General features: G+C 54.9%; 1 protein-coding gene across 1 annotated transcript in view; it reads right to left on the reverse strand.

Annotated features, from left to right (window-relative positions):
• OBSCN (obscurin, cytoskeletal calmodulin and titin-interacting RhoGEF) overlaps positions 1–13,989 on the reverse strand; it is a 134,137-nt gene extending 120,148 nt beyond the window's left edge. Inside the window, 9 exon segments of the mRNA XM_060092645.1 lie at positions 6,286–6,321; positions 6,324–6,560; positions 7,702–7,978; positions 8,614–8,903; positions 9,338–9,604; positions 10,075–10,383; positions 11,135–11,395; positions 11,642–11,911; positions 13,005–13,989. Of these exon segments, the coding sequence (XP_059948628.1) occupies positions 6,286–6,321; positions 6,324–6,560; positions 7,702–7,978; positions 8,614–8,903; positions 9,338–9,604; positions 10,075–10,383; positions 11,135–11,395; positions 11,642–11,911; positions 13,005–13,989 (2,932 nt within the window).
• Between the last annotated feature and the right edge of the window lie 4,250 nt (positions 13,990–18,239).

Raw genomic sequence — 18,239 nt, forward strand, 5'->3', positions numbered from 1 at the left:
AATCTGAAGGCTCCCAGTTCAATAATTTTCACATTGGTATATGTTACAATTCAGGCTCTGGCATCTACTTAGCACCTGTGATCTCATAATTACCCGAACAAAGAGAGACATAATTTGTGGCTGGCATATCATAGCATTGGTATTTTCAGGGAGAATTTCTTATACCATGTCACCAAGAACAGGCAATACCCCTGAGTCACAGGAACACTAATATGTTAATGCAGTCTATAACTTCTAGCAGGCCAGTCACCATTGGTGTAATCAAATCCTTGGCCTTGGGAATCAGATGCTGCTTTTTATTAACTTACTGTATTTGCTTGACATCACATTACTCTAGAACAGGTGTCCCCAATCCCTGGGTCACAAACCAGTACCAGTCCATAGCCTGTTAGGAACTGGGCCTCACAGCAGGAGGTGAGCAGTGGGTGAGCAAGTGAAGCGTCATCTGCTGCTCCCTATTGCTTCCCATTGCTCCCCATCACTCACATTACCACCTGAACCATCCCTCCATTCCTTGCATTACCGCCTGAACCATTGCTTGCATTACCACCTGAACCATCCCCCACATAGCTTGCATTACTGCTTGAACCATCCCCCCTCCCTGGCCCATGGAAAAATTGTCTTCCACAGAACTGGTCCCTGGTGCAAAAAAGGTTGGGGACCACTGCTCTAGAACCCATTCTACTACTCTAGACTTGATTTTCTTCTTTATAAAGTATATTCATTGGTAATTCTTTCAGTGAGATTTTATGAATGATAAATTCTCTCCATTTGCTCTCTGAAAATGACTATATTTCACCTTAACTTTTGAATGATAGTTTAGCTGGATACAGAATTCTAGATCAACAGTTATTTTCCCTCAGTGCTTTGGAGACTATACCATCTTTTCTGCGCTCTTCATTGCTGTTGAAAAATCTACAGGAAGAATAACTATCATCCCATTAATCTTTTTTCCCTTTGGAAGTTAAGATCTCCTCTTGGTTTTTGGCCTTCTGGAATTCACTAGCTGTGACTTTTTTTTTTTTTTTTTACAATTGCCATTATTTCTTATGTATCTTGAAGTTTAGGATTCATGTCTTTTACCATTTCTAAAATTTCTCCACATTATTTCTTTCATTATTTCATCTTCCTCATTATCTCTAGTATCTCCTAGAAGTCCTTTTAGACATACGTGTGGCCTTATACTTCTCTTCTCTATGTCTGTCATTATCTCTTATTTTTTACCTCTTTGTGATTCATCCTGAGTAATTTTCTCAAATCTATCTTCCAATTCAATAATTCTATCTTCAGCTATGTCTAATTTGCTGTTTATCCCTCCACTGAATTGTTATTACAAAAGTTGTGTTTCTTATTCAAGAAGTTTCATTTACTTCTTTAAATCTGCCTGTTCTTTTTCCTAGTATTTCACTTTTTCTTACATTTTCTAGTCTTCCATACATCTCTTTAATCATTTTAAGTAGACTTATTTGACATACTCTTTCAGATTGCTTTTCTATCATCTGAAGTTCCTGGGTGGAACTTCTGATCTTCTAATCTTGCTCTTGTTTGTAAGTTCCAACTCTCATTTATATTGGATCATTCTTCTGGTGCTTAGATAATTCCTTTTATTTCTTATATGACTTAAAATACAAATGCATAAACAATAATTATAAAACTATAAAGTTAACGGACACACTATGTATAAAGACATAACTTGTGACATTAACAACTTTCAATTTGGGGCACAACCTGTAAAGAAGCAGAGTTTTTCTATTGAAACTAAGATGATATAATTTCAAACTTGATTATTACAAAGTTAGATATTAATGGCAATCCCCGGGGTAATCACTAAGAAAAAATGAATGTACATATACATAAAGAAATGAGAAAGTAACAAAAATGGCACACTAGAAAAAATAAATTAATCATAAATGACAATAGTGGAGAAAATAGTGGCAAAAAGATATGACATATAAGAAACAAAGAGTAAAATAGCAGAAGGAAACACTTCTTTATAAGAATTAACTTAATACAAAATGAATTTTTAAAATGCTGTCTACAGGAGATTCACTTTAGATCCAAAGATACAAATAGGTTGAAAGTGAAAAGATACTCCATACAAATAGCAATCAATAGAGACCTGAGGTGGCTATACTAATGTCAAACAAAAGGAAAAAAATATTACAAGACATTATATTTAATATATACAGATATAGATTAAGGATGTTATATATTGATTAAAAGGGTCAATTCATCAAGAAGATATCACAATTATAAATATAAGCACAACTAACAGGAGGGCTCCAAAATATATGAAATGAAAACTAAAAGATTAAAGGGAGAAATAGACAGTTCTCCAAGAATAGTCAGAGACTTCAGTACCCTACTTTCAATAATGGATAGAACAACCAGACAGATCAATAAGGAAATAGGACATGAATAAGACTATACAAGAAACTAGATCTAACTGACTTACAGAGGACACTCCACCCAACAGCAACAGAAGACACATTTTACTCAAGCACATATGGAACATCCTCTAACACAGACCACATGTTAGGTCATAAAACAAGTCTCAATAAATCTAAAAAGACTGAAAGCATACAAAGAATCTTTTTGACTATGATGGAATGAAACTAGACAGCAATACTAGAAAGAAAACTGGAAGGGGCTTCCCTGGTGGCGCAGTGGTTGAGAGTCCGCCTGCCGATGCAGGGGACACGGGTTCGTGCCCCGATCCCGGAGGATCCCACATGCCGCGGAGCGGCTGGGCCCGCGAGCCATGGCCGCGGAGCCTGTGTGTCCGGAGCCTGTGCTCCGCAACGGGAGAGGCCACAGCAGTGAGAGGCCCGCGTACAGCAAAAAAAAAAAAAAAAAAAAAAAAAACTGGAAATTTCACAAGTATGTCAAAATTAAACAACACACTCAAAGGAGAATTACAAGGAAAATTAGAAAATATTTTGAGATAAATGAAAATGAAAACACAGCATACCAAAACTTATGAGGTACAGTGAAAGCAGTGTTCAGTTTCCTGCCATCCATAGCTATAAGTTATAGGCCTACCTTAAAAAGAAGATCACAAATCAATAACCTAATTTCATACCTTAAGAAACAAGAAAAAGATTAAGTTAAACCCAAAGTTAGAAGAATGAAGAAAATAAAGATTAGAGCATAGATAAGTGAAATGGAGAATACAAAAGCAATAGAAAGAATCAAGGAAACCAAAAGGTGGTTCTTTGAAAAGATCAACAAAATTGACAAAATATTATCTAGACTGACCAAGAAAAAAGAAGGCTCAAATTATTAAAATCAGGGAAAAAAACCTGGGGACATCAATAAAGACCTTACAAAAATAAAAAGGAATAAAAGAGAATACTATGAACTAGATAACCTAGATGAAATGGAGAAATTCCTAGAAACACATAAACTATCAAAACTAACACAAGAATAAATGGAAAAAAATCTGAATAGACCTATAACAAGTAAAGAGATTTAATCAGTAATCAAAAACAAAATGAGAGGCATCCAGACTGGAAATGAAGTAAAACTACCTGCAGATGACATGATTTGTATATAGAAAATCCTAAGGCATCCACAAAAGAACTAATAGAGTGAATAAATGAATTCAGAGAAGCTGCAGGATACTAGACCAATATACAAAAATCAATTCTATTTCCATACATTAGGAATGAACAATTTTTAAATGAAATTAACAAAACAATTCCATTTACAGTAGCATCAAAAAGAATAAAATACTTAGCAACAAACTTAACAAAATAAGCTCAATTCCTGCACACTAAAAACTATAAACATAATTGAAAGAAATTTAAAAGACCAAAATAAATAGAAAGTCATCTCATATTGTGGATTAGGAGACTAACACTGTTAAGATGGCAAAGGGGACTTCCCTGGTGGTCCAGTGGTTAAGACTCTGTGCTTCCACCACAGGGGACACGGGTGTGATCCCTGGTCAGGGAACTAAGATCCTGCATGCCACACGGCGCAACCAAAAAAATAAAATTAAAAAAGAAATCTGATACAAGTCATTTGGGTACATCCCTGGTGGTGCAGTGGTTAAGAATCTGCCTGCCAATGCAGGGGACATGGGTTCAATCCCTGGTCCGGGAAGATCCCACATGCACGGAGGAACTAAGCCCGTGCACCACAACTACTGAAGCCTGCATGCCTAGAGCCCGTGCTCCGCAACAAGAGAAGCCACTGCAGAGAAGCCTGTGCACCCCCACAAAGGGTAGCCACCGCTCGCCACAACTAGAGAAAGCCCATGTGCAGCAACAAACACCCAACGCAGCCAAAAATAAATAAATAAAAATAAATAAAATTTTAAAATAAAATAAAAAGATGGCAATATTCCCCAAATTGACCTACACATTTTGATGCAATCCCAATCAAAATACCAGCTGCCTTTTTTGCAAAACTTAAAAAGATGATCCTAAAATTCATGTGGAAATGCAGGGTCACCTCATCTTGTGATCCTTTCCTTGATGTTGTCTGCAAAGACCCCATTTCCAGTTAAGGCCACATTCTGAGTTTCCAGACAGACTTCAGGGGGACACGACACTGATGACCTGCCTAAGGCCACCTGTCTCCTCAGAGGCAGGAGTGAGGTCTGACCCTGTCCACTCTGATCCCTTCACAGCCTGCCTCGAAGTCAGTGTCCAAAACCAGGGCACAGTCACCCTGGTGTGGACTTGGGCCAGCGTCGCAGGACAGATCCCTCAGCAGAACCAGGCCAGCCACACCACCACACGCCCACCTCTACCACCCTCAGTGTTCCACTGCTGAAGCTGGAAGATTAGGGACTCACTTTCCCAGGTGCCTGAGCAAGGTATGGCCATCGGACCCACACAGTACAGGGAGGCATAGGGAAAATCTGCTGTGGGCTCCTCAGAGAGCATCTGTTCTCTGAATAGAAGAACGAGCAGGTGACACCCTGTGTTAAGTAGGACTGCCCCAAGATCCCTGCACCACAGCATGCGTGCACCTTCTCCAAGCTATTCCACCAAACATTAATCCAGGCGCTGCTGTGAAGGGATTCAGCAGAAGGAATGTAGGTCCCAGATCAGCTGACTATGAGTTCATTAACAAGGGGATTATCTTGGTTGGGCCTGACCTAATCAGGTGAAACCTTAGAAGGGAGGGGTTTCTTCCTGGCCAAAGAGGTTTGAAGCATAAGAGTGAATGGACATGAGGGGCCATGTGGCAAAGGACCTAAGAGCAGTCCCTGGCTGCCAGCCAGCCAGGAAATAGCCTTAGACCCAGAACCACACACAAGGAAATGAATTCTGCCAGCAACTTGGATAAGCTTGGAAAAGGATCCTGAGAGAACTCAGCCAGATGGCACATGGATTCTAGCCCTTGAGACCCTGAAAAGAGAATCCAGAATCCACATCTTGAATTCTGATCTATAGAACTGTGAACTAACAGATGGGCATTATTTTAAGCCACTGAGTTTGCGATAATTTACTGCACAGCAGTGAAAAGGAAAAAAACAAACACACACACAATCCTTACATGCTCTTCCCACCTTGGACATGATGGCTGGAGCTATGGAAGCCATCTTGTGACCATGAGGCAATAAGCATTAGAAAGATCTTTATCTTATGCTCAAGAAAGCAAAGATCTAGACAGATAGAGCCTGTGTCCTTGTGGTAGATTGTTAAAAATTGTCCCCAATTAACCAGGGGACTCCTCATCAACAGTGAGGTCTACTTCTCCAACTCCTTGGAACTAGGCTGGCCTTATGTCTGGCTTTGTGCAATAAAACACGCAGAATGTAATATTCTGGGACTGGTGAAAACAAACCTTAACAAACCCTGTAGCATCTCCTAATCCCTAAAGGGAACCCAGCCAGAATATGAAGGAGCTCAGGCTACCCCATGGAGAAAGAGGCTTTGAGAATGAGATGTCACAAGCAAAGCATAGCCCCAGAGGAGAGAACAGCATGGTCCCAGACAGGAATGACCCCAGACAACATCACTAGAAGACAGAGGCCTGCCATCACAGCCAGCCCCCTGACTGGGACATCAGACACACAAATGAGGCCAGACTGGATCCTCCTGTCCCAGTCAACACCATATGGAGCAGAGATGAGCCACCCACGCTGAGCACTGCTTGAATTCCTGCCCACAGATTGTTCCACTGGACCACTAAGTTCTGGGGTTAATTCTATAACTGATACAGGCCTGATGAGTCAGCTGAGCACTGCCGTCCCCCACACTGAAAGCAGGCCTGGTTCCTCCAGGCCTGTTCCTATGAAATGGTCAAATGTCTGCTTCATCAACTGACCTGTGACACCCAGGCGGAAGGAGACCTTCTGCCCCTGGCCTCACAGCTGTCCTCCCCAGCGTCCCTATTCCCCACCTGCTGCACCACCAGCTGCCGGGTGCAGCCCTTGGCCTCCATGCACACTTTTGAGCTCACACTCAGCTTCTTCCCATCCTTGTACCACGTCACCTCCATCTGGGCCTGGGCCACCTCACAGCTCAGTGTGGCACTGGCCCCCACCTCGGCCTGCACCTCCCTGAGTGCTGGCTGCTCCTTGGTAAACATCGCTGAGGGCTCTGGAGACAGGGAGGGATACACAGCAGAGGCTCTGCCAAGGTGAGGTCTCCCAAGTCCTGGAGCCATGACAGAGCTTTGCTCTAGACCCCAGGCAGCCTCGGATCGCCCCCATGAAGATCCTTTGTGATCAGGTGCTGCACACGGAACCCTCCATGGGCACAGGTGGTCCAGGTACCCCAACCCCTCCTGGATGTGGTGGGAAGCAGCCTCAGAGCTCCATGATGGGCAGCCCAGCCCCAGTGCCTGTGCTCAGATGGAAGGAGGCATGGGCGGCATGGCAGAGACCCTTCTGAGGGCCAAGATGGGGCAGAACTGGACTTGGAGAATCTGCCAAGAGACCTCAATGGCTTCTAGAAAGAGCCAGGGCCTCAGATTCACCAAGATCCAAATCTAACCTTCCAAGGACACTTCCAGCACTTTCTAGGTCTTCTCTGCCTCACTTCCTCATCTTTAAAAAGAGGACAAGGGGGGCCTCCCTGGTGGCGCAGTGGTTAAGAGTCTGCCTGCCGATGCAGGGGATACGGGTTCATGCCCCGGTCTGGGAGGATCCCATATGCCGCGGAGCGGCTGGGCCCGTGAGCCATGGCCGCTGGGCCTGCGCGTCCGGAGCCTGTGCTCCGCAACGGGAGAGGCCACAACAGTGAGAGGCCCACATACCGCAAAAAAAAAAAAAAAAAAAAAAGAGGACAAGGGGGCTTCCCTGGTGGCGCAGTGGTTGAGAGTCCGCCTGCCGATGCAGGGGACATGGGTTCGTGCCCCGGTCTGGGAGGATCCCACATGCCGTGGAGCGGCTGGGCCCGTGAGCCATGGCCGCTGGGCCTGCGTGTCCGGAGCCTGTGCTCCGCAATGGGAGAGGCCACAACGGCGAGAGGCCTGCGTACCGCAAAAAAAAAAAAAAAAAAGAGGACAAGGGCTTTAACTTTCCTTCTTAGCTTTTATTTTCCAGGCCTGCATTCTTCACCTATATATGTATTAGTTTCATGGGTCGTTTCTTCACCCATATTCAGAAGTAACTGCTCCTACCCCCAAGTATTCTCAGAAGAAATGAAGGGAGAGACAGCTTGGCCTTGCAAGCGCTGCACAGCTGGATGCAGCCAGACCTGCTCCCCACACACCAAGTCTGGGAGGCAGTGCACTAACCACAGACACGCGACCGGAAGTCCACAGAGTCCTCACCCACTTGGCACAAGTAGGTGCCCTCATCCTGCATGGCGACTGAGGTAGCCACCAGCTGGTGCCGTGTGCCCATGTCCTCCTGTGAGAAGCACTGGCAGGAGTGACCGAGCTCCACGCCATCCCTGTACCCGTGTACACACATGTGGGCCTCTGAAGTTTTGTATTCAAAGTGGTCTGAGCCCCTGGCCATGGCATCCACACAGCCACCAGCCATGTCCTTGTGCAAAAAAGGATGTGAGGCCTACAAGGGCACATGGGCAGGTCAGGGGGCCGACAGAGCCCTAACCACACACGTGCCCAGGCAGCTAGCAGAGGAAGGTGCTCGGGGCTTCAGGATCATGGGAGACACTGGCCCTCGCCCAAACCTAGGCCCCTTCAGAGACAGGGCCAGCCTCAGCTGCTGACTTTCAGCCACCCAAGTGCCACCCACTCATAGGAAGCTCCTCCCCTACTGAGCAGAGTCCCTGACCCCTACCCTCCCAACGGGGTTGGCAGGGTCCCTGGTTCCCCACCCTACCCTCAGGGGTCATCTGAGCCTGCCCTGACCCCCTACCCTCCTCACAAGGTCAGCAGAGCTGCCCAGACTCCTGCCCTCCCCACATGGTCACCTGACTCCATCCCATCCCCCCACTGTCTCCATAGCATGGGCTGAGCACCCCACACACACCCCTGCCCTCCCCACAGGGTCACCTGAGCCTATCTGACTCCCCACCCTCCTCAGGGGGTTGGCAGAGCCCCTGATCCCCCACCGTCCCCACAGGGACAGAGAACAGCGGCTCCTGCTACCCAGGTCCCCCAGAGCCTATCCAGAGATGGGGGACAGAATGCACGGCCCTGGCCACGGTGGCGGCCCAGGGAGGACATGAACACACACACACTGGAGTCACCTTGCACCAGTAGTTGGTAGGCGATCCGGTCCGCGTGGCTGACACACTCATACAGGCCTGCGTCTTCTCGCTTCACGTCCCGCACTAGCAGTCCCCGCTGCCCGGCTGACGCCTGCACCTCGTATTTGGGGCCTGGAGACAGTGCGTGTCCGTCCTTGAGCCACGTCACAGCTGCAGCCTGGTCCGATAACTCGGCCAGGAGCTGGGCCTCCTCGTGCAGCCGGGCCAGCACCTCCCGTGCTGCCACTGCTGCTGCCGGACACTTGGTCGTCAGGGCTGCTGGAAGTCACAGACAGGTGGACAATGGGGTGTGGATGAAGGGGGAAGTGGACAGGGGGGAGTGGAACAAGGCAGAGTGAACAGAGGGGGAAGAGCCAGATATGGTGGAGGGGAGTCAGAGAGGCAAGAAAGGCAGAGACAGGACAAGAAGTGGCGCAGGAGAAGGAATCAACAGAGAAGGGGAAGGGAAGGGGGACATACAGACAGAGAACTGAAGCTTGGCGCCATTGGGGACACTTGAGCCCCTCTTCCGCTCACACCCGGTGACCTTGCACACCCCACCGCCTGGCCCCACTTCACCAAGCAGCCCGCCTGCCCCAGGAGCAACGACGCATCTTCCGAGCCCTGAGAGCCCAGGGACCCCATCCCGCCCCCACTCCTGGAGGAAATGGGGCTCAGAGGGGCCCCAGGGTCATGGGACGGGGTCCCCCTACCTCGGACCTCCATGCGGATGCTGCTCTCGATACCATTGGCCACGAACTTGAGCTCGGCCCCGTGCAGGCTGACAGGCACCAAGCGAATGGTGAGAGTGTGCCGGGTGCCGTCACAGTGTATCACATACTCGCTGCTGGCCTTCAGGGCCTGCCCGTCCAGGAACCACTCCCCTGCTGAGGCCGCAGTGAGGTCCACAGCGAAGGTCACCTCGCCGCCTTCCACGGCCTCTACCGCCTTCAGAGGTGTTTTCACAGCCAGCTGGGGGGCTGTGGGATGGGGGTTTCAGGAAGGAGCTGGGCCCCTGCCCTCCTCTCCTCCAATGCCTGGGCCCCAATAACCCCTGCTCTAGGAAGTCCACTGGGCAAGCGCGTGGAGACCATGAGCAAAAGTCAGATGCAGGGTGGAGTGAGGACAAGTTACAGCCACCCGAGATCCCCTTCAGATCCCACAAACCCAGTGTGGTGGGGCAGCTGTGTAGCCCAGTGCCCTGGGGCTGGTGGATACAGATAGGTTCCTGGCGGGGCTTGACTCCTGTCTTGGGGTCCCCTGGCCTTCCCACAAAGAAGTCTTCAAGAGCATCAGGACCCTGGGCCCACCCCCCTACCGTAAAGAGGACCCATGAGTCACTCTGGCCTCTCCAAGGCTGGGCCACACTCTGGGTCTGGGTGATTCAGGGGCAGATGGCCCTACGGGTTGTTACCAGGGTGCCAGGGAGAACAGAACCTTCCACACTTACCCAGGTGTACAGTTCCCGGGAACTCGAGGTAGGGGCTCTGGCCAAAGCTGTTCACAGCTGACACCCTGAACTGGAATTCCCCCTCCTCGGCCACACCAGCCACAGTCAGCTCAGGCATAGCCACCCACTCGTCTTCATGGCACCGGCTCCAGGGGTAGGTGCCCACTCTCTTCTTCTCCACCAAGTAGCCATCGATAGCAACAGGGCGGTCCCCATGGGGTGGTGGGGACCAGGCAAGGGTCACGGAGCTCTCTGTCCTGGCCTTCACCACAGGGGCCTCAGGAGCACGCAGGAGTGGCCTTCTGGGGGCTGAGCAGAGCACGGGCCCACGTCACCAACTGGGAGCCCCCTCCCCAAGCCCTGGGTCCAAGGTCACAGTAGGATAAAGGGGTTGTCACAGAATTCCCAGCGCTCCCCGGGGGCACTGCCCTTGTGGCCTGAAATAGCCTCAGCCCAAGGGGACTGCCAGCCCAAGAGGACGCTGTGAGCCCATAACCCCAGTCTCAGCTCTGTGGCCATTTCTCTGTTTGCAGTGGAAGGTGTGCCCGGGCCTCAGAGGCCCCCCTGAGCTGTCCACGTGGCCTGGAAAGGAGCTCTTTCCAGTCCTCAGCCTTGACCCCATCTATGCATTGGGATCTTGGGCTGGATGATGGTTGAGGCAAGGCACAATGACCCTTCCAAGGGTGCTGAGACCCACGTGCAGGGTCCCTGTCCCCAGCAAAGGGCTGACCCTGGGGGAGCCAATCTCAACACCAAAGACCACAGAAAGAGGACACACCCACAATGTCACCCCCTACACGCCGTGCTTCTAGAACAACCTGCACTTTCTAATCTGGTTCACAGGGTGGGGGGCCACCAGGACTCCTACTTTGCAGGTGCCTACTGTGACCACAGTGGAGGAGGGTGTCAAACAAACCACGAGACCCAGAGAACCAGAGCTACAACCTAGGCATTCCCTGCCCCTCACGGCGCTCCCCGCAACCGGCGACAACTCAGAGCAGGGCCCAGTGGACTGTGGGCAGTGTACCCTCTGTGTGACAGGTACTCCCTAGGCCCTTACCTGACACGCAGAACTGGGTGGACGTCCGGCAGCCCCCAGCCACAAAGGCCACCTCACCGGCATCGTCCAGGCTGCACTGGGAGACGGTCAGCGTGTGGCACGTGCCTTCGTCAGTAATGGCCACTCGGCCCCCGGCCACCACCTCCTGCTGGTTCCACAGCCAGTGGATGGGGCCCTCTGGCTTGGCCAGCTCCACACAGAACACGGCCGTGTCTCCCACTCGCCCAGCTGTCTTCCTCGGGAGCTTTCGAAGGAGGTTGCCTGCGGTAGACAGAGGAGCAGCGGGGAAGGGGAGGGGTAAGGGCTGCAGCTGGTCAGAGACCCCTGTAAGCCCATCCCGCCCCTACCTCCTTCCCGCCCCTGTCCCCCAAGTGCCCACCCCGCCCCTCCCTGACGCACCCCTCGTGCCAGGGTCCTGCCCGCCCCACCTGCCCACTACCTACACCGCTTGCCCAGCTCCTGTGAGACCCGGACCCTGCCCAGCCTCTGGGCCCCCTGCCCGCCCACCTTGCACCGCCAGCTCAGCCACCGTGCGACTGCCCTCTGCCGTCTCGCAGATGTACACAGCATCGTCATCGGAGGTGACGTTGAGCACGGTCAGCCGGCGCTCAGCGCCTGCCTCCTCGATGAGGTACTTGGCACCGGCCCACAGCCGTGTCTCCTCCTTATACCACGCGGTCTCCGTGGGCGGCAGCGGCACCTCACACTGGAACGTGGCCGACGCTTTCTCTGGCACCTCCAGGTCCTGCAGCCGCTTTCTGAAGGGCACCTTGGGCTCTGCGGAAAAAGAGCTCAGGTGAGTGGGGCGAGGAGAGGGAAGGGGGCAGGCAGGAGGGGTGACGGAGGGGGCGGTCAGGGGGCGAGGAGGAGGGTGAGAGGAAGGGGGGGCAGGGTAAGGGACGTGTAAGGCTGGGGTGGGGGCAGGGAGCCAGGACAGGGGTGGGAGGGGCTTTGGGGGCAGAGGGTGGTGGGTGGGAGGGCAGAGGAGAGGGAAGAGAACTTAAAGGAAAGAGCCCCCCCAAAAGTATAAGGAGAAGAGTCTGGAAGAGAAAAGGGGAAATGAGGCAGGTGAAGCCACAGCAAGCGGCCCCACTGAGCAGGCCCCTAAGCTGGTCCTGGACAGGCAGCATGGGTTGGCTTCACACAGCAGTGAGGCCACTGGACAAGTACTGGCCTGCGAAATTGCTCAACTCCAGGAGCGCACTTCTGTGCGAAAAACGAGGAAACTGAGGCACGCACACGAAGGTTGAAGCGCCCTGCTGGAGATCCTACAGCTGGTAAAAAGTGGAGGTGGGACTCCAACCACTTCAAGAGGCTGGTCTTAGGAAACAAGAGTAAACAGCCCTCCAGCAATTCTGATGGTGTTGCCTACAGCTGCCCCGGTGCCCTGCGGGAGCCCCCAGACCTGGACACGAGCCTGCAAACTGACCCAGAACCACCTTCAAGCTGTACCCTGGTGCTGCAGCCCAGCCTGAGGCCTCCGACAGCACAAGGCTTGTCCTTGCTCCTGCCCTCCTTCCAGCTCTGCCAGGGAGACCCCCTTAGCCTCCTGTAGGAGGGGTGGAGAGCCTGGGTCACCCTCAGCCTGGAGAGAGCAGGCTCAGCCACTGGACACCCTGACCATCTCCCAGAGGGAGGGGGTGTTAGTGACAAAGTACTTTGTGGTATACTCGTGTTACTCTCACAGAGACAATGGAACAGAACAGCAAGAGCTGCCAAGACCTCCAACCACGGATTCCTCTGCCAGACAGGCACAGGGTGAGGAGATGGCAGCAGCCGCCGCTGGAAGGAGAAGACAGGAGGCCTGGGGAGGAGCCTCTGCCTGTGCTCACTGCGCACAGTGACCTTGTGCCCGGCACCAGGAGCTCACCTCGCACGACGACTAGCACGGAGCTGTAGGTCTGGCCCACGAGGTTGGACGCAGTGCAAGTATAGAGGCCACAGTCTGACTGCTTGCAGAAGAGGATCTTGAGCACGAAGTTCTCCTGCGCGTCCTCGTACACCACATGTCGCCGGCCCTCGGCCACCTGCTGCCCATCCTTCTTCCACACGATCTCAGGCTTGGGCTCACCCGTCACGAAGCAGCTGAGGCGCGCGTGCTTGCCCTCAGTCACCGTGCAGGTGCGTGTGCAGGCGCTGCGCGGCGAGGCCGGGGCACCCTCGGTGCGCATGGCATCGCGCCGCAGCTGCAGGTGCGCCAGGAGCATGGCTGTGGAGGCCCCGGGTGGGCCGTCTGTGTCTGCTTCCGTGTCCACTGAAAGCCCAGCGGCGGCGCTAGCGGCGCCCAGCGGATTCTCCGCGTGCACCGTGTAAGTGCCGCTGTCGCGCGGCCGCGCAGCCAGGATGCGCAGCGCGCTCGCCTCGCCACTCGCCTCCACGCGCACTCGGGGAGCGTCCGGCGCGCCCAGGCGCCGCCCATCCTTGGCCCAGCTCACAGACATCGGCGGCGAACCGCGCACGCGGCAGCGGAAGGTGGCGTCGGCTCCCTCGCGCACGCGGATGGATGTGGGCCGCAGCAGAAAGTGGGGTGCCTGCTCGGCGCACGCTGCCTCGGCATCCACCTGCAGGCCGACCGCCGCGAATGCTTCGCCGATGGCGTTGCGCGCACGGCATACATACTGCCCGCTGTCGCCCAGCGCCAGGTCCAAGATGGTGAGGCGGTACAGGTCGCCGTCCTGGGCCAGGCGGAAGCGAGTGCCCGCCTCCACCTGCTGCAGGTCCTTCTCCCAGCTGACCTGCGGCGTGGGGTTGCCCACGATCTGGCAGCTCAGCGTGGCGTCTTTGCCCACCGACACCACGAAGGCCTTGGGCCGGGTTAGGAAGCGAGGTGCACCGCTGAACGAGAAGTGATCCATGGTGGTGGGGGTGGGGGGAGGCGGGGAAACCTGCGAGTGGGGTGAGGGGGAAGGGCGGAGTGGGGATGAGACCCTGATGTACTCAGAGCCCCCCGCCTTTTCCCCACGTGGCCACTTCACCCGTCCTGGAAAATCCAGCTTAATCCAGGGTAAAGCCCTCCACACGGCCCCTCTTCCCCACCCGGGTGCCGTCTCCCCGGACACACCCCATCCATGCAGGTAGCATCACCAGATGGTATGGTGGTCCGGAAGTGCCGATTTGCCTCTTTCTGGCCCCACCCCCACCCCCAAATGGGCTCTTTTTCCTCGGCAGGAGCATCTCCTCCCTCTAGTCCCAGCGCCAGGCCTCTGCCCCAACTCAAGGTCCAGCTGAGCACCTGTCCCAAAACACCACACCAGCGCCAAGCTTGCCCTCCTCCCTGTGCGGCATGTGCCACGCTGTACCTCATCACAAAGACCTTCCTTCCCTGTCCCTCCTGGGCCACTCCAACTGCCAGCAGGTGTCCAGTCCCCTCCCCACACACTGTTGCTTCCTAGAGTCTGAAACTCCAACCTACCTAGTCTCCCCCAGTCACAGAGGGGCCACTCTCTGCACTCTGACAGGGCCTGGCTGTGGAAACTCACAGTAAGTGCCCACTACTGGCCTGTGCCCTCTCTCTAAGGTACACCAGAGGTCACAGGTTCTTCACCCCAGCAGACTCTCGTCCGAGCCCTCTGCTTGGCATGCCCCCTTTGTTCCCCATCCTCCCACCTCGGTGACTTCCCCCACCCAAGCGTTTGGGCTCCACTGCTGGCTGTGTGCACAGCTGCCTAGCCCTCCTCCCTGGGCATTCCACAACAGAGAGCCCTGTACACAGGGCCTGTCCCGCCCGAAGCTGTCCTGGGCCGGGTCACATTTCACCTCTCCTGGGATCCCCCCACCTCCTCTGGACCCCTGAGAGGGTGTGCTCATCAATGAGCAAAAAATGGAAATCCTGCAGCTTGGGAGCTGTGGGCTCCTCCAGCACACAGGGCTGCCCACGCCCCCTTGCCCTGAGTGCCTGCCTCCTTCCCCGGGGAATTGGAACGGGGAGGGTCAGAGGCAGTCAGTCAATGGTGTGTCTGTGGAGGACAATCAGAGAATCCCCCAGAAAGAGCCAAGGAGTTCCAGGCTGAGAATGGGCAGCCGGCTAGCCAGGCCCAACTGGGGCTCCTGCAGGTAACGTAGTCACTCTGCAGGTCTTAGCTGAGGCTCCGCTGGCTGTGGTTCTGCCGGCGGGACACCTTGCGGGGCTGGGGCTGGCACCAGCAATGCCAACAGCCCCAGGCTGACTCCGGCCTCGGCCCACTCCAGGTTGGGCACCACTGGCCTCCAACACAGGTGGGTGAGGTGAAACTGGGCTTTGCCTGCCCAGGGGCTTCTGTAAAGAGAGCCAGCACAAATGGACCCCACTGGGCCCTGGGCTGTCCCCAAGTGCCTTAACTCTCTTCACCCCAAGAGCCGGGCCATCAGCATGGGCTGCCCACCATGGGACAAATGGGGCAATGTCCCCAGGCCCTCCAGCTCCCCATCCTGTGATTTAGGACCTAATCCCCTTAATCCCCCTCAAGGAGGTGAGCTGGGACCATCCTGCTGACTCACTGTGCAGTCAGCACCGCTGCCCCGCCCCCAGCTCCCCCATGGCCTGGCTGGGCTCTTGGCCTGGGAAGGACCTGGACAGGTGGCCACCCGCCTCCATGGACACCCTCCTGGGCCTCAGTGTCCCTCTGTGGAAAGCTTACTTTGACGCCAGTTCCCCAGGGCCCTGAGTTCTGGGCCCTTCCCAGCACACCACCGCCTCCTGAATTACACAGTAGCTCTGTGGGTTCCCCAAGGCAGGACATGGCATCCTCCCCCTGCCACACCCAGAGCAGCTGTGGGAGACAACTGCTCTGAGCTCATAAGCGAGTATATGCAGGGGGCAGGGGGCCAATTCCACAGCTGGCAGCCTCTGGGGGCCAGGAGGACAGGGATGGGGAGGGAGGTCTCATCTCTGCACATGCTCAGGGGGAGCCAGCTCTCAGCAGGTGCAGAAGGGTGGGAAGAGACCCCAAGAACCTCTAAAGCCACCGGGGATGCATTCCCTGTCTAGGGCCTATATGCCCCACCCTCACTGCAGCAGATCCATGGAGGTCTAAGGGGGCTCACCCAGACAAGACACCCCTTGACACCCCATACCAGGCAGGCATCCCCACTGGGCAGCAGGGCCAAGGCACCCCAAGGTATGCCCCAGGACTCTGGAGCTGCCTTCATCCAAGCTGAGTGTGGGGTGGTGAACACCAAAGGCCCCTCTGGGCACAGGGTTACCTGCAGTGTCCTCCTCCTCCCCCTGCCATGTTGGGGGCTGGGGCTACTGGAGCTGCAGCCACAAGGGAAGAACAGGAGTTTCAGGAGAAGAGGCTGGGCCAGGACCTCAACCCCAGCTTCTCAAGGAAGCCCCTTTCTCTCACAGATGTCCCCCTGGGAAGGCAGTTCCCTTAGCCCTTTAGGGTCTCCTTAGCCCCGTGGAGGCCCCAGCTTGGCACTGGCAGGATCTTCACTCTGAAGCCAAGACCCTCCCCCCTTTGCAAGCCTGCCCGGGAGCCTTGTGGCTGACCCATGCCACACCCACAGCCCCTCCACCCTTGCTTTGCCAGAACTTGGGGTCCTTGTGGGTCTTGGGCCATTTTCCAGATGAGTCCAGAGTGGGAAGTGGCTCACAGCCACATAGCAGAACCTTGGGCGGCCCCCTCCCAGAAGCCCTGTCCCCCGAGCTTGCCCCCAACCCTGTGGCCCCCACACCCTTCCAGAAAAGATTTCAAAGGGAAGCTCTCATAGTCTGTGCCTTCTCCTGAGACCCCTGGGCCTTCCAGCTTCCTGAACTCCAGGGGAAATTCTTTCCTGGAGTCAGGTGTCACTGGCCCTCTGGCTGTCCCCTCCGCTGAGCCAACAGGCCCAAAATAGCCCCAGCTGTCAGCGGGCATCCATCTCAACAGAGCTGGGGGCAGGGCCAGCCAGACCCTCAGGGCACTGGGCAAAGGAGGAGGTGGGTGCTTCTGACGCCCCCCTCCTCCCCCAGCTGCTCCCTCCCCACATGAGGGTCTGGCTCAGCTCACCAATGGGGCAGGGGCTGGAATCCATGGCCCCAACCCCAGGAGCAGCACCGCCTGGCTGAAACCCTACCCCAGGTCCCTCCAAACCCCAGAGCCGTGACCTTCAGCAGAGCCATCCTCAGGGGCACTGGATGGCCCCCCACCCCGCCTGCTCTCTGCCTCCTCACCTGTCTCTACCAGGGGCACTGGGCAGCACCCAGGCAAGGCGCTCAGATGCTGGGGCAGGGGCTGCTGGGTCTCACCTCCCTCTGAGGGCCCAGGACCGACAAAGCTCCCACCCAGCAGCCCGCTCTCCTGCCGGTCCTCAAACTGGACAGGGACGGAGGGACAGGCGGGTGCTATCAGCTGAAGGAGCCTGGGCCCGCCCCCACCCCGCCCCCACCACCGCCAGCCCGCCCAGCCCAGCTCCAAAATAGCCTGGGTGTCACTGCCCCAGATTTGGTTTCACCCCTGGCCCCAGGGAGGCAAAGGGCAGAGGCTCGGGGCGGCTGGGGGAGGAGGAGGCCTGTGTGTTCCGGTAATGGTGCGGGTGGGGCAGGAGCCCCAACTCGTGAGGACCCCTGCTCAGACCAGCATCCTGGAGTGCAGGGAGGGAAGGAGAATGGGGGATCCATTACCACCCCCAGGAGCACCCAGGACCATCCCCCAGAGGGGAACAGAACCACCCCGAGATGACCAGTCACCTGAGAGTCCTGCAGCCTCTTGGTAGGGGCAAGCAGCTAGGAGCCCAGCACAGGTGCCCAAGGGTCGGCGCCCCTCTACCCTAACCACACACGCGACCCGGGTGGGTTCTTTATCCCTGGTCACTCCAGGCAGCACCTGGCCTGGCGGGGTGTCCATGGCATCTTTACATGGGAGTGCGGGTCCCTGACACCCCATCCTGAGACCTTCACTTCCCAGGGACTAGGGACCCAGCCCCAAGGGGTGGGCAGGCAGGACAGGGGCAGGTGGTGTGGGTGACACATGATGCTTCACGCCCCAGGATGGCTGCCCCCCCATCCCCATGACTCCAGCGCTGGGACAAGGGTGAATGGGATGCTGGGCCCACCAAGGAGAGGAGGGGGGCTTCACTTAGCAGGGGCCTAATGGGGAGCCAGAGAAGGCCATCTGGTAGGAGTCCTGGGGCCTCTCTTGGGAAG

Source organism: Mesoplodon densirostris, chromosome 3, assembly GCF_025265405.1.
Source record: "Mesoplodon densirostris isolate mMesDen1 chromosome 3, mMesDen1 primary haplotype, whole genome shotgun sequence".
Lineage (NCBI taxonomy): Eukaryota > Metazoa > Chordata > Mammalia > Artiodactyla > Ziphiidae > Mesoplodon > Mesoplodon densirostris.